Source organism: Heterocephalus glaber, unplaced genomic scaffold (assembly GCF_053883595.1).
Source record: "Heterocephalus glaber isolate CG9 unplaced genomic scaffold, H.glaber_assembly_v1.0 deba00001472, whole genome shotgun sequence".
NCBI lineage: Eukaryota > Metazoa > Chordata > Mammalia > Rodentia > Bathyergidae > Heterocephalus > Heterocephalus glaber.
In genome coordinates, this window is record NW_028258315.1 from 42,611,912 (window position 1) to 42,626,007 (window position 14,096).

General features: G+C 39.7%; 1 protein-coding gene across 6 annotated transcripts in view; it reads left to right on the top strand.

Moving 5' to 3' along the window:
• The window catches only part of Sfmbt2 (Scm like with four mbt domains 2), a 235,580-nt gene that overhangs the window by 183,053 nt on the left and 38,431 nt on the right, over nt 1-14,096 (top strand). For all 6 annotated transcript variants that reach the window (XM_004854532.4, XM_087181970.1, XM_087181973.1 and 3 more), the window contains 4 exons: nt 2,207-2,320; nt 4,789-4,831; nt 6,855-6,925; nt 9,238-9,377. In XM_004854532.4, the coding sequence (XP_004854589.1) occupies nt 2,207-2,320; nt 4,789-4,831; nt 6,855-6,925; nt 9,238-9,377 (368 nt within the window). The remainder of the gene's footprint in view (nt 1-2,206; nt 2,321-4,788; nt 4,832-6,854; nt 6,926-9,237; nt 9,378-14,096) is intronic.

Genomic DNA, 14,096 nt, shown 5'->3' on the forward strand with positions numbered 1-14,096 from the left:
TAAATGCCTTTGGAAGCTAGATTTGGGGTGGGAGGAACGCTGAACTGTAACTTTCTTCTCCATTTTTATTTTTTGGTACCAGGGATTGAACTCAGTACCTTGTCCTTGCCAAGCAGGTGCTGTGCCACTGAGCTACATCCCTGGCTGGACTATAACTTTCTTAAGGAAAGGTGGCTGACACCTCTTAGCTCATAAACTTTGTTTAATTGAATGGAAACATGATCAAAGAATTTTAAAGTGTGGTAAAGACAGCCATAGTGACATATTAATGTATACATTATACAGAAGTATATATATTAAAGCATTAATATGATGAGATGTTTGAACTAGCAGAACATTGGAAGATGAAAGTCATAATTTAGTAAGGAGCATTAAGCTATAAAGTTTAAGCTTCTTTTTGAAGAACTGTTTTTAATGACCTTGAAAATCTTATTTGTAGCTAAACATAAATCTGGAAGTACAAATGTTTTTGGTGGGTGAATTTAACCTGCTTGCAAAATTGTTAAGTAGCTAAGGAACAGAGGCTATTGTTATGAGTCTAAAGAGAAGAAAATGACCTTGTGTAAGGGGAAGTATTCCTGTGGCCCTTTTTGTTGGACCCTCGGAGAATCATGAGTGCAGTAGAATGACAAAAGTCACTTGAAGCTACTAGAGTGTCTTTACTTTTTTCTGTTTTAAACATATTGTTTGTTGTTTATTTGATGATTCCTTTGGCAATTAGGTTAAATATTAATTGAAATATACAATATTAGCCAGACATGGTTACCATTCATTCAACTTTTTTGAAAAGTAGGCTCTAGAAGCATTCTTTAATTCCTTTAACTTACACAGCTTTCAAATCATAGAATTAAACATATGGAAAGTTAGGATTGATAACCTTGACAGTTCATTTCTTTCAGAACCAATGAAAAATTCAAAGTGACTAATGATGATGATATGTATGTAAAAATAGCTGCTGTCAGAGTGTTCAAAGCATTTTATATTCACTAGTCTACAGTATTGTCTTAACACTAAATTACTAATGTATTCAGTTGTCAGGATAACTGCTTCAGGATGAGAAAAAGTTGGGAGACATGGACCTAACATTGCAGTTAGATCCATTTTGTTTTTGGTTGTTGATCTTTAGCTTACTAAAGTTAGGTTTTTTGGAGGAGGATGAGAATCTGATTGAACATTCATCAGCTGTCTTATGATGACATGGCTGTCTGATGGGATTTACTGTGAAATTTTCATATTGGTTCTCAGTGAGGAAACTAAAGGACACTAGATTTAGTATCAGTGCCCAAGAGTCACTATTAATAGAGCTCTTACCTTTAGATTCTTAGTTTAAGGGTTCTTCCCTCAAAGGGTTTTTTCTTAAGAACTATTGATTTAGTATAGACTCTTCTTGGAATTAGTTGGGATAGGTTCCAAATTTGTTCTTTCCATAACCAGTGCTCCTTGAAACTTTTGCTGTTTGTTGTGTGTAGATTTCCAGCCATTTTCAGAGTTGCTCAGCTGTGATGCTAGTTTATCATGAAGCCTGGTTGCAATTATGGAACAGGATGTGATAGGGTGGGCAGATCCCACTAAAAAGACATTACTACAGAAGCAACTTTTATGTGACAGAATCAGAGCAGGCCACAAACAGTTCAGAATGAGCAACTCCATCAAGCTGATAAGTTACCAGCTTCCCTGGAGAAATTGCTCATCTCTATTCTCCTCTTATTGGTGGTACCATGTTTAGTAGCTGCTTTTAGCTATAAAATTTGACTTAAAGTTAAAGGCTACTCTTTGCTTGGAGTTGGGTGGAGCGTGTCATGGTGCCTAACACACAAACCCATGGCCCTCAGTCCAAGCACCACCACATTCTTTAGTTTCACAGGTCCTCTTAGGAAAGACAGACACGTGGTCCATCTTCCAGCATCTCTGTCTGGCTGCAATCTAAACTTGCCTAGAGTCCTTCCTCCTTCCCCATTTTCAAGTGGAAGTATCTCTCTTTTTCTAAACTCTCACTTTATTTAAAACTTCTTATATTCTTAATGTTTTATAATTCATGTATTTGTATTTGTCAGAAGACTATAGATTGCCTAGTAATGTCTTCCATATTATAGCTGTCCTTTTTTAACATTTAAAAGAAATATTTGTCAGTCTTAGCAATGCTTTATTATATTTTTTTCCTCTGTTTCTTTGTTGGTAACTGTTGTCTTGGTTTCTTTTAATGCAGGTCTTCAGACTCCTGTTCCAGAGGTCATTGTTGATGTGGAATCCATGGACATCTTCCCAGTGGGCTGGTGTGAAGCAAATTCTTACCCCTTGACTACACCACACAAAACAGTCTGTAAGTATTGCCAGTGAAATAGTGGATAACATCTGTGATCTTGGTAAATAAACAGACAGTTTTATTTTAAAATAATAAAAATGTAAAGAATAAATGTTTTAGATGTCCCAAAGAGCATCAATATTTTTGATGTTTCAATTGTCCTTTAATAATCTGCATGAGATGAACATTTGGATGAATTTCACAGGTTGACAAAGTAAGTCACAATAAGGAGGCAACTGAAGGTCACAGAGAAATGCAGAGGAAAAAAAGATCAGAAATTTCCCCTCCCATTTTTGCATGTACCCATTATTTTGCTTAGAAAAATTTTAATATTATCATTTCTTAAAAAGAACTAACTTTTGTCATGCATTTTTCTCTAAGAGAATCATACTTGGTTCCAATAACTTACATATTTACAAATATAGTACTAAAATATTCATAGCACTATGTAATCAGTGGAATTTCAACTGTACTTTAAAAAGTATATTCACTCATGTATTTTTGATCACAGAAATGAAATAAAACCAATATTAGTACTTTAACAATCCAGTAGTACACGCACCCACACTCATGCACATTTAAACACATGCAACATATGTTGTTGTAGGTCATTGTCATCAAATGGTATTACTTACAAATCATCAGGCCTAAGAAATCTTTGTATTTATTATTCCACACTAATGTGTAGCAAAGGTGTCATTTAAAACTTTACGAGTTCTTAAAGATAATGAGTTTCAAATTTGTAGTGAAGAGATTATATTCCTAATAATTTTCTTTATGGAATTTCTATACCAGCTTTACTTCTCTGTAGCACCCCATTCTGTGGTAGGCTTCTGTGCATTCTCAAGACACTGCTGGAAATAAAGTTCCATCACAACATTGTCATCACATTCCCTGATGGCTGCAGATTTTGAAGGGTACCTCTACTCGTATTCACTGAGGGCAGTCTGGGTCATTACCCTTATACTTGACTATTGGCTACACTGGCTGAGCAGGTTAAGAAATTACTCATTTAAATGGGGACAGAGGAGGATGTCCTCAAGATTAGAATAATTACTCTACATTCACATTTTTAGAAATACGTTAAAGTGAGGAGAAGATGTGACACCAACTGGGTCAGACTCCTTGATACTATCTTCCCTGGGAGCTGTTACAGGACTGGGACTCAGTTCCCTTTTTCCTAGTCCCTCAGATGGGACCTAATGTCCTATATCCATTCCATTCCTCCTTCACATAAATATGGGAGGTTGCATGTTTTCTGTTCTTCTGGAGCAAAGCCACATGTTGCAGAGGTGAACATGGTCCTGTTTCCTCGGCTGCACTTTGCTTCCGGGCCTGTTGTGCCTGGCTCCTTGCCAAGGTACCATACAGTCCGGCCTCTCCACCCTGAGCATTGGACTGAGTTAGACAAGTTCTTCTTCCCTCCTTTTCCACCCTGGAGATCATAAAAGTTTACAGGTTTCATAATAACAACTGGAATTGAACACCAAATAAAGTCAGGAACGGGTAGAATTTTATTGAGTATTTCTCTTATTCATTCTTGCACACTCCTTTCTTGCCCATACATTTTGCTTTAAGCAGACAAACGCTAATTCTCTCCTGCCAGATGCTAACAGCTTTAGAAGTTTTGGTGGAATTAATTTATGTGCTTACATTGGAAGAAACTAGATTATATGAGCCAACATGAATTGATTTCAAAAGCTCTGGACTCTTTGTTAAGGTGATCATAATCAATTAGAACTATAAACTGGAAATTTTCTTATCCAAAAAAAAAATCATTATTTGCTGGTTTTTGTTAATGTTTGGCCAGCCCTATCTGACAGCTTCCAGTTCTCCTTCCAGTAATTCAGTGTTTTAGTTTAAATGAATCCTTGAGGCTAATATGGGGATGTATGATTACGGTAGCATTATTGGCCTTATCACAATTTCTGTGGAGAAAATTATTCTATACTGTCATGCTTACAACTTATGTTAATGTGTATTTACGTGAGGTACAATATATGTACTCCTTTTTTTCTTATTAAAAGCAATTTTAAAATAAAATAGACACTATAGTGATAAGATTAAATGTGCTAAGTTTTATTAAGTTCTTATGTCTGATGAATCTTTATCTGCTTTCTGTTAGAAGAAATTGATGTGTAATTATAGTTTGACTGAAATAACTTTTCAGTATTTAAATTGTTAGTTTAAAATTGGCATTTTAAAAAATACTAAGCTGGTTTTTAAATGCATTTACCAGATGGTGGTATGTAACTATAATCCCAGCACCCTGGGAGGCAGAGATGGAGGATCACAAGTTTGAGCCCAGCCTGGGCAGCTTAGTGACTTAGAGAGGCCGTGTCTCTAGATCAAAAAATAAAAATGTCTGGGAATATAGCTCAGTACAGATGTCCTGGGTTCCATCCCCACTACCACCACCAACCAAAAAAAAAAGCACATTTGCCTACTAACAGTATGTTTTCTCCCCCTTTTCGCCTATTTTACAGCACAAAAGAAGAGAAAGATTGCAGTTGTACAGCCAGAAAAACAGTATGTTAATTTTTTTTCCCAAATCGCATGATAAACTGTAAAATGTCTTTCTAGTGTTTTGTCAGAGTTAGCTAACAAATACCACACTAGTACAGGTGACAGAAAAGTGACACTACTGTTATTTAGTGCACCTACTATGTGCAAAAATCCTGTGCCTGCTCCCTAAAGAACCCACAGTCCAGATGGTCATTTCTCACTTTCTATTTCATCTTAGACTTGCAGAATACCCAGCTCACTCTGCTGGAGACAGTGCTCTGTGGAGTGGCTCTTGGTCCCCCCAGTGGCCCTGTGTGAAAGTGTAGTTGAGGTGCCTTGGCTCTGCTCCGGATGCTTAATGCTTCTTTCCTACCCCTGAGCTATAGCCTCACCTGGAAGCAAAGACTTGAGCCTCATCTCAACTCTGCCACTTCCCGAGGGTGAATTTGAGCAAGTTGCTTGAGTTTTCTGCATCTCTATGTCCTGATTTGTAAAATAACTATTTATCAAGGATTTATGGAGATTAAATTAGATTCCATGTTTTAAAAAAACTCATGAGCTTTAAATTGTTGAATAAATATAGGTTGCCCCCCATTTCAGTAGGAATTTAATGAGAAGAGGATTTAGGGAAAAGTGTGCTACTGCAGCCAGTCTGTTTTTGAAAAGTTGTAACTGCTGGTGTAACTTTTTATGTAGTGCAAAGTATTTAAAATACACTGAAATGAGCACTCATACCAAGTTATTGTGTTTTCCTAATAAAAATATATGGATAGAAAGTTAAATAACAATATTTTTCATAACTCTAATTACAATGAATTTAACAATAACCACACTGTTATTTGAATGAGAATAACAGTTTTGTGAATATTTTTTGTGTACTTATTTCTAAATGCAGTGTAGCAGGTTCATAGCCTGACTCCACTTTCTCTACACCAAGTAGGGAGTGCATAACATGAATAACAGACCAGCGGATGGATCCAGATTCGCAGTGCATGGGTTAATGATTCTAACTCTTTTGCCTGTATCAGTCACATAGAGAGCATATGAAGATAGATATGCTGGGCCCCATCCCCAGTACTTCTGCTTCAGGATGTCTGGGGTGTGGCCTGAGAACCTGCATTCCCAGCAAGTTCCTGATTGATACCAGTGCTGTGCCTATGGGGACCATATTTTTGAGAATCACTACTGTGGATGAGCTTTCTAAATCTCTTGTAAGGACATACTTTAAACATAGACAGCTTTTTACCTGTGTCCTTTCTGTGCAGCTACCTGGGGACCCCTATGAAATCCAACTCACCTTTTTCACCTAAGGCTACATTAAAAAAAATTGTTCAGCAGCTTTTTAAACTGACCTGTAACAGAGCTCTGTTAGAGTAAGTGTACTTCACATTTTAAGAATCATCAGTTAACAGGTTTTTTTCTAAGGTCTTTCTAGTGTGGTCACAATGTAACAGGCACAGAGGTCAGAATTCCAGGGTTAGTGAAAAGTAGTTTTCAGTTAGACATTGCCACGGAGAAGTCTGACATTAATTAAATGTAAGTTAATGTTGCTTTATGTTTAAAATGGAACTGATGACATTATCACAATTCTACAGCAGCAGGCTAAGCTGAGCAGTAACCTATTACAAACTCACTAAGCAGTAGCACACATCCGTAATTCTAGCTACTTGGGAGGCTGACTCAGAGGATTGCAAATTCAAGCCAACCTAGGCAACTAATGGGACGCTGTCTCAAAAAATAAAAAGGGCTGGGGATGTATCTCAGTGGTCAAGCACCCCTGGGTTCCATTCCCAGTTCTGCAGTGGAGAAAAACCTCATTGATCTCCAGTGCCCTCTTGACACTTGTGCCATAGGCTTTTTAAGGTTCTCAGAAGGATCATCTAAGAACAACTTTCTGAAAGGGTCCTTGTATCTAATCTTGCCATGCTGCTTCCATACCCACATCCTGTCTCACATTGCTCTTGATTTCTGGAGCAGTCACTTTGAGAAGTACACTCATTTCTTCTCAGGTTTGTGATCCACAATGGCTCCTTTTCTTTATCCACAGATTGCCATCCACAGTGCCTGTAGAGAAAATACCTCATGACCTTTGCTTATTCCCCCACCTGGACATGACAGGTAAGTGGGCTCCATGGAGATCTCTCTGTCTCTTTGCAATCTGTAGCTGTGAATGAAGACTTGCATAGATTTGGGGGTCACTAGGAATATATCTCAACTGCGAGCCCATTCTGTTTTTCTCTGTTACTACTCATTAGCAGACATCTATGTGTTTTTTGTTTGTTTGTCTGTTTTTAATTTTTGAGTTGAAGTCTCTACCCTTTTACTGGTTCTTGGACAGTAGCTCTAGACAGGTCTCCTAGACTGCAGGAAAAGGATCCACTTGCTACTTAGAAATTTCACAGATTAGCACTGTGTACCAATCATGATGCCAGACAGGAAAGACTTGAACATATCATCATCATCAAGCCCTCTTTTTTTTTTTTTAACATTTTATCTCAGTTTTACTTCCATTTTTACCTTAGTGATTATTACTTACATCCTCACTGGCTTTTGAATCATCCCTTAAAACTATGAGTTTGAATAGCTAGTTGTAAATAATACTTTTTTGAAGATACAAAGTCTTATTTCTTATAATAAACTCTGAAAATGCAGTTGTGATCTGCCCTTTGACCACCAAATCTGACACTATACATGCTTATACATTAAAATTCTAAGTCAAAATGAAACCTGTTCTAAATTCCAGAATTAAAAGCTATGTGCCATGGACGAATCCTATTATTTGAAGTTATCCTTGTAGTGAAGAGAGCAATTTTATGAGTAGACTTAACTAAAATTGTTTTTTTTCTAAAGGTCTTGGCAGAGTAATCCTACCAAAAAAATGTATAAGTACATGCAGCTGTGAACTTAATTATTTTACCTGTTATATAGAATTCAAACTTCAGAATGGTTTCATAAAAACCATGTCAGCTATCCTTTCAGTCTATCATGGGTATTGTACTCTCTTTTTCTTACATGGACAAGGATGACATTTCTGCCTCATACCTGTTGGTTCTTAGTTGATATCTTTGTGAAAATAGGTCTCCATAGACTGTTAAATTACCATCTCAAATCAGTGACAGTATTTATGCAGAAATGCCACTGTTAGTGTAGCTTAGCATGGGGAAGGAGATGGGTAGGTTAGTGGAGTGGGAGGAGTACCTGAGCCAAAAATGAACCTTCACTCTGTGTTTATAAACTTTAATAATTATTCCACACTTTATCAATGGCAACTTGAGATAGAGTATGATCAACAACATGCCATATAAACTGATTTGAAGGAATAATAAGGATAATGCAGATTTAAATAATGATGAGAGACATTTCACCTCGGTTGGATGGCAATGTGGAGAAGTCTGATGGTGTATGCTGTTGGCTTGGACATGAGACATCAGGGACTCTGAGACAATGCTGATAGGGCTGTAAGTAGGGATTCTCACTGTAGAGGACAGCAGGACAACATGGCTCAAGCTCTGCAGACCTGTTGGTCTCCTGCTTTGTCCTTATAAGAATCTCCATCCAGATGGAGAAATAGATTTTCACAGCTGTATTTGTTCAAATGCTGCTGGCAGTTCTGAAGAAGTAGCAATAACTGTACATCTAAAAGAGAATAAATGACTAAACTGCAGTATAGTAATACAGTAAAGTAATACACAGAAGGGAAGATGAATAAATATTTTAGCATTTGTTGGCAAATATTTCATATTTTTCACCTTAAGAAAACTTAAGCAAACAAACAAAATGTTGTAGAAAACCATTTATAGAATATTTTTAAATATCCAAAATAAAATATGTATCACTAGTGTGCACACATAACATATGTGTGCAGTAAAGTTTAGGAGCTTGGGTGAGAATGATAAGCACCAGACTGAGGTGGTGGTTGCTTCCAGAGGGAGGATAGGGACCCCTGGAGTGGGGCAGAACACACAGCTTTGTGATTGATATGTTTGTCTTTGAGCTGTGTAGTGACAGCTGGGCAGCTGTTGTCATAGTCTTTGTATTTTCATGTATTTCAAATACTGAATAGTCAGCACAAAAGTTTGTTTATATGTTGAAAAAATAATGAGAATTTCTAAGATACTGTAATGGGTTTAAAGTGTCCTGATGTTAGGACACAATGTACCTGTCTCCAAAGAGGAGAATCATGTTTTTGTCTACTGCAGTAGACAAATACATCTAGAACTCAAGTGGGCCTCCCAATTCAAGTTCTGACAACATTGGCCCTCACTGTGGTTGTGAGTTTTGAGAGTCCCATATTTTTTGTGACTCCAGACTCTCCATCAGTTCAGATGCTGGACAGCTCCTTGGTGAGGTTTGATGACTGAGTGGGTCAAGCCTGTGTCTTTTGGGGCCCCAAAGTTCCACAGCTGTGACCCTTCCTTGTCTCCCTGCAGGAACTGGCAATGGGAAGTACTGTTGCCCGCAGCTGTTCATCAACCACCGGTGTTTCTCAGGCCCATACCTGAACAAGGGCCGGATCGCAGAGCTACCTCAGTCGGTGGGGCCTGGCAAGTGTGTGCTGGTTCTTAAGGAGGTAAAGTGTGCATCCAATCACAGTTGGCTTGTTTTCATGGGATCTGCATGCTATGGGCAGATACTAGATGTTTGAATCCATTCAGTTCTCATTTACCAAGTACCTCCTTTTTCTCATCCCAGGGCTGAAAGCTGGAGACACAAAGATGGAAGTGTGATGTTTCTATCCATGAAAAATTCAATCTAGTGGACATACTTTCCTCCCATGAGTTAGTTAGGGGGAAATGTCACAGTAGACTTGAATGAATTGCTTTGGGAAGACAGGGGATCAATTAATTGTGTGTGGAATATGGGCTTCGAGCTGAAGGGTCAAGGTCTGTCATAGAGGAAGCTGGTATGGAAAGGCAAAAAGAACCTCATTTATCTGGGAGCATCTAACACCCAGAATGTGGCACAGACAGTTCCAGCCCTGGGTGAGCTTCTACTCAAGTGAGAAAGATGAGCAGGCAAGTAGAATGTGATTGAGAGCATCCTAGGTGCCAGAACTGGCTGGTGTAGATGCTGTGAGGTAACAAAAGTGTTGTACACCATCTGAGGAAATGAAACAGGTACCTGCTCCAGATGCTGGACCACATGGACAAGGCAGAAGCATCCAAATTCTGGGGATGAAGGGAAGGAAAAGTAGGAAGGATACTTAAAGCATCTGAGCTGGGAGAACCACAGACACTGGAAGGAGCCAGACCTACCTGCCTTGAGTCTCATGCAGGCCTGCCTGTTGGACTTGGTCCTTTACCAACATTCTCACTTAGCAGCAGATTGGAGCTCCTTTCTTTCTAAATAGCTCACCTTAATATAACTTGGCTTTATGTCTGGAAACCAGACAGTATGGATTGTATGCATCCTGAGTGGTGAATAGATTCCATAGATGACAGATTTGTAGCTAAAGAAAAATGGCAATTGTGGGCAAGGGCAGGATGCTCAGAACTGCTCTAGATATGGTTAAGCAGTAGGCTTGCTGGTTAACCCTGACTGAATAAATTGCCACTGAACATAGATCCCTGCATAGATAGGAAACTTGATCCAAAAAGAAATCAAGCCAGGATTAGGTGTAAGAATTTCTATGTCAATATGACATAAAACCCTATGTGAGAATTGCCTTTCTTCAGTCTGCCTCAGCTCTCTGCCTGTGAATGGACCTCTGCTACATCGATGTTGTCTCCCTGTGCTGGGATCTGGTTTTGAGTGATACATTAGGAACACAAAAACTGACAAAAATACAGTGAGTGGATGGATTACTTTGAAGCTGCTCTGGTTCACATGCCAGGTTGCAGTTGTTAATAGGAGCTCTGCCACTATCTGCTAGCTATGTTAATAAACACATGACCGTGGCTCCTACCTCTCTTTAGGGACTGGCTATTTTACTTTACTAAACGATTTTTTTCTAAGTCAAAAGTAGTTAGTTATTGCTGATCAGTTCTCTGATAGATGCCAGAAACCAAATTTAAAAACCATGCCAGAACAGTTTTCTGATAACAAAAGTAGTTTTTTGCTGATGGCTGGAAAATACATGCAGAAAGGAAGAAGAAAGGGGTGGGGAGCAAATGCTTCGGTTCTGTGAGTGCAAAAAAAAAAAAAAATGTAAGTTCCACCAAGCCAATATTTATGCTAATGCTCTTCCTTCAGCACCAGAGCCTCTGCATGGTTCAAATTTCATCTTACTTAAAGAGAAGGAGGTAATTGAAGCAAAGGCAGAGCATGTTGCTTTTCCAGGCCATATTAGAAATTTGAACACTTTTCGTATATTCAGAAAATGTGAAATGAAAGTTGTTTTTCCTGTGTCCAGTCTGCTAGAAATATATAAGGTCTGTGAATGTAGATGCAGAGCTGGTCTTAGGAAATGTCAAATTCAGGCTGAGCAGTGGTGTCCAGAACACTGTCCAAAAGGGTCATATACTAGAGAGAAGGAAGTTTCTAGTAGAAGTGATTGCTAGTGCATGTTGGTAGTGGCTTTCTGGAGTCTAAACTTGATTGGAGTTGGGAGGGTCCCACACAGCTGTCTGTGTCTGGCCTGGATTCCAGAAAGGGTACATCAAGGTAAGGGAGATGACTTGGAAGAAGATAGCAGAGTCAATAGATGGTTCATTCAGCCCCCAGCATCCTCAAAATTGAACTCAGAATGGACCAGACCTTGGTCTTGGGTGATAGGTCAAGCCAGCCAGTGATCCTTCCTATGTTGGGGTATTTGACAGAGGCGTGAAGTGTTGGACTTCACCTGTTAGGTACAGACAATAATATGATATTTACCATAAGTCAAGTCTGCATGCTCAGTAGGTTCATTGGCAATTGAGACCATCCATTTTCATCCCCAACCCTTCTACTATCATGCTACCACCAGTGTGCCAGGGTCCCCAAAAGATAGATCCATGTAGTGTCATACGATTGGGTGCATCATGTGACAGAGTTTTGTTGGCCCATTATATTCCTAGTGCATTGCACCAAGATGCTGAAGAGATTGTGCTTATTGATTTATATCCTATTTCCTAAATCACCAGGTCTACCTATCATATTTACTTTATGTGCAGGATATCGGAAAAGGGATGAATGAGCCACCAGGGGCACAAGAGACAAGAAAAGAGGGAAATGTTTATGATTTACTTATTCATATCAGTGTGTCCTGAGGTGAATATTTCAGCTTCTGATACAGACACATGACGAAAATGAGAGAAGACCAGCCATGTGCTGCTGGTGAAAAAGCCTCTGAAAACCCATACTGCAGGACAGTTATTGGAGCCTCTAACATAAAGAGACTCAACAGGCTCTGGAGACAGCATCCCAGGAGAAAATCCCAGCATCACTTACAGAGACTTAGGCAGCATCTGTGGTGTTTCTCAGAAGTTGTTTGGTTTAAAATATCTGCCAGTATGTAACCACTTTTTGGTGAAAAAGAGAAGCATATATTTCAAGTGGGCACTGTTTGAGGGTCCCTTTTCTTCTGGTCCACATCACCACTAGCTGTGACAGTCTCCATAATGCATTAGCTACACAGCAGGCACAGCTTGTCCTTGTTGGCAGCCTAGGTTGCAGAGATCAAGAGAGGAACCTTTTAGAAGGAAAGCTGACCAGTTGTATACTTTCTGTTGAAAGATGAAGATCTAAACCTTGTTTTCCGCTCCCCCTTTTCTTCTTTCTGGTAAATAAAAGGCTTAGAAGAAAAGCATATGGAGTCTGGACATGCAGGAAGCTTTTGGAAGTGATAAATGATGAACTTCCATGAGCTCATCTCTGCCTTCTAGTGTGACATCCTACCCCAGTAGGGGAGATGGCCAAAAAAGCTGATGAGACTTGCAGCTTTGCAAACCATTGAGAGACTGTGTGTGATGGGTAGTGAGATAGAAGTGGGACTGGATAGCACTGCTGGCTTTGCCAAGGCAGGGACCTTGTTTTCAATGGGAAAGGACAGATAGGCAACTAGCTCACATGGTCCCACTTTACCTGCTCACTTATAATCTATCTACCTATCTATCTGTCTATCTCTATCTGCCTGTCTGTCCTCTGTCATCTATCTGTATCATTATCATCTCTCTTATCTATCCACCCATCCATCATCTATCTCTATCATTATTACCTCTTTATTGTTGTCATCAACAATAAATGATGACAATCCATCGTGTCTATCATTAATCTCCATCTGTCATCTGTGTACTAATGTAGCTGTTGAGTACATCTTAGAAGCACTTTGGTATTCTCCTCAACAGCCTGATTATGGAATGTAGAGGTGCAGAGGTCCAGTTAAGCCTTCCTATAAGTTTAAGAAAATAGGTTATGATTACTTTGCAAAAAATGACTGTGAAAATGATTACTAGCTGTGAGCACTGGAGTGAGATGCCAGCAACTGGGATAGCTACTTGGGTGGCCACCATCTTTGTCTCTTTCCTTCCTTGGTTTTCTTAGCTCTGTAGAAATTGTAGAAGGAAGTGATACGGAGTCTGCAGCCGCCACTCCTGTTATGCGTTTATTTCTTCTCTCTGCAACCTCTCTAGAGTTTCAGACCCTAAGATGTTAAGTCATTCAACACACAGTAGATAAGTACTGATATCCTGCCCCATCCTACATAGCTTCTAGCTCTGGGAACACAGGGGTGAATGAAACATAGTTCATTCATTCGCTTCAGGTTCTAAGCATTCAATAAACTAGGCCCTGGGCTAGACCCAGGGGTCTCAGTGAGCAAGAGATGTGGTCCTCGCCTCCCTGGGTTGACAGTCCTCTCTGCAGGGAGGAGGGGGCTTAGCCCATTAGGGCTGCCTCATTCTAACAAGCCCACCCAAGAACAAATACACAAGAGGAGATCTGTTTGTGGTTATATTACTTCAATACCTGAGCCAGAGCTCTGCATCATAAAGGTCAGGAGAGTAGCTGCAGGCTTTTTTTAAACTCTAGAGACATTTGGTGCTTTGACAACAAGTCAGAGGGTAGAAGAAGTTGGCTCCTAGGGAAGCACCCCTTCCAGGACCTCCTGCCTCATTCCCAGTCTCCGTTCTTATTTGAGCTGCCTCCTGCTCGGGCCTAGGCCCAGCCCTTCCCACTGGCTGATGGGAGTTGAGGAAATTGGCCAGCCCCTAACTGTCTCTCCTAACTGTCTCTGACTTTGCAATTCTCACAGAAAACGTGAGAGACATAGGCCAGTCAGCTGGAGCATAAGGGTTGAGATACTGTACACAATCCTTCTGAAGCAGAAAGCCAGCTTACCAATGCACTGACCCCGGGGGCTCTGGGTCTTGTG